We start from the raw sequence: 851 nt of genomic DNA, 5'->3' as shown, positions 1-851 counted from the left end.
GTTCTACAAGAATATAGGTATTATCAGAAAGAGCAAGTTCTACAAGAATATAGGTATTATCAGAAAGAGCAAGTTCTACAAGAATATAGGTATTATCAGAAAGAGTAAGTTCTACAAGAATATAGGTATTATCAGAAAGAGCAAGTTCTACAAGTATATAGGTATTATCAGAAAGAGCAAGTTCTACAAGAATATAGGTATTATCAGAAATAGTAAGTTCTACAAGAATATAGGTATTATCAGAAAGAGTAAGTTCTACAATAATATAGGTATTATCAGAAGTATTAAGTTCTGCTTTATTTTTTATCTTCTTCATTTCAGAATATAAATGGCATCAATAAATATTAGAATGTATAAATAAGAAAATGCATACCAATGTAAGGATTAGCTGTAGACGGCGCTGTGGAAAGATCGTTAGACAGCAATATGGTGGCAGTATTTGTCATAACAGTTGTTTCACCTAGTAGAAAATGTTTTTCTTCAGTTTCCTTCTTCTCTCATCATGATTAAATACTCTTCACAAAAGGTACCAATAATATGTTTCCCATCAAAACTCATGATCTGTAACACATTCAAGTACTATCGTCTATGTAATAACTTAGGCTAAAACATTCTTCTCTGCTTTTTATCTTTTACGTGCTCTACTATTGCTTAGAACGTAAAGTGTAGACAATGAACTATTAAACGATTCAGATTTGAATACAGATATACGACTAATAAGAGATACGTCGGCTAATGTAGAACATAAGTAGATAATCAAAGAAGGTTATTATCGAAGGAATAATTACAGTTGAGTAAAATATTGTTACGTCTCCGTTTGTTAATTAACTTTCCGTAACTTCGTTCCGACG

At 30.8% G+C, this 851-nt stretch overlaps 1 protein-coding gene across 2 annotated transcripts in view; it reads right to left on the bottom strand.

Moving 5' to 3' along the window:
* The window catches only part of LOC106468562 (macrophage mannose receptor 1-like), a 23,392-nt gene that overhangs the window by 7,994 nt on the left and 14,547 nt on the right, over positions 1-851 (bottom strand). For both annotated transcript variants that reach the window (XM_013928996.2, XM_022396894.1), the window contains one exon: positions 374-460. In XM_013928996.2, the coding sequence (XP_013784450.2) occupies positions 374-446 (73 nt within the window). In that variant the 5' untranslated portion in view covers positions 447-460. The remainder of the gene's footprint in view (positions 1-373; positions 461-851) is intronic.

The sequence above is a fragment of the Limulus polyphemus genome, unplaced genomic scaffold, assembly GCF_000517525.1.
Source record: "Limulus polyphemus unplaced genomic scaffold, Limulus_polyphemus-2.1.2 Scaffold3054, whole genome shotgun sequence".
Taxonomy (NCBI): Eukaryota; Metazoa; Arthropoda; class Merostomata; order Xiphosura; family Limulidae; genus Limulus; species Limulus polyphemus.
Note: the sequence above shows the minus strand (reverse complement) of the source record. Positions and strands in the feature narration are given on the sequence as shown.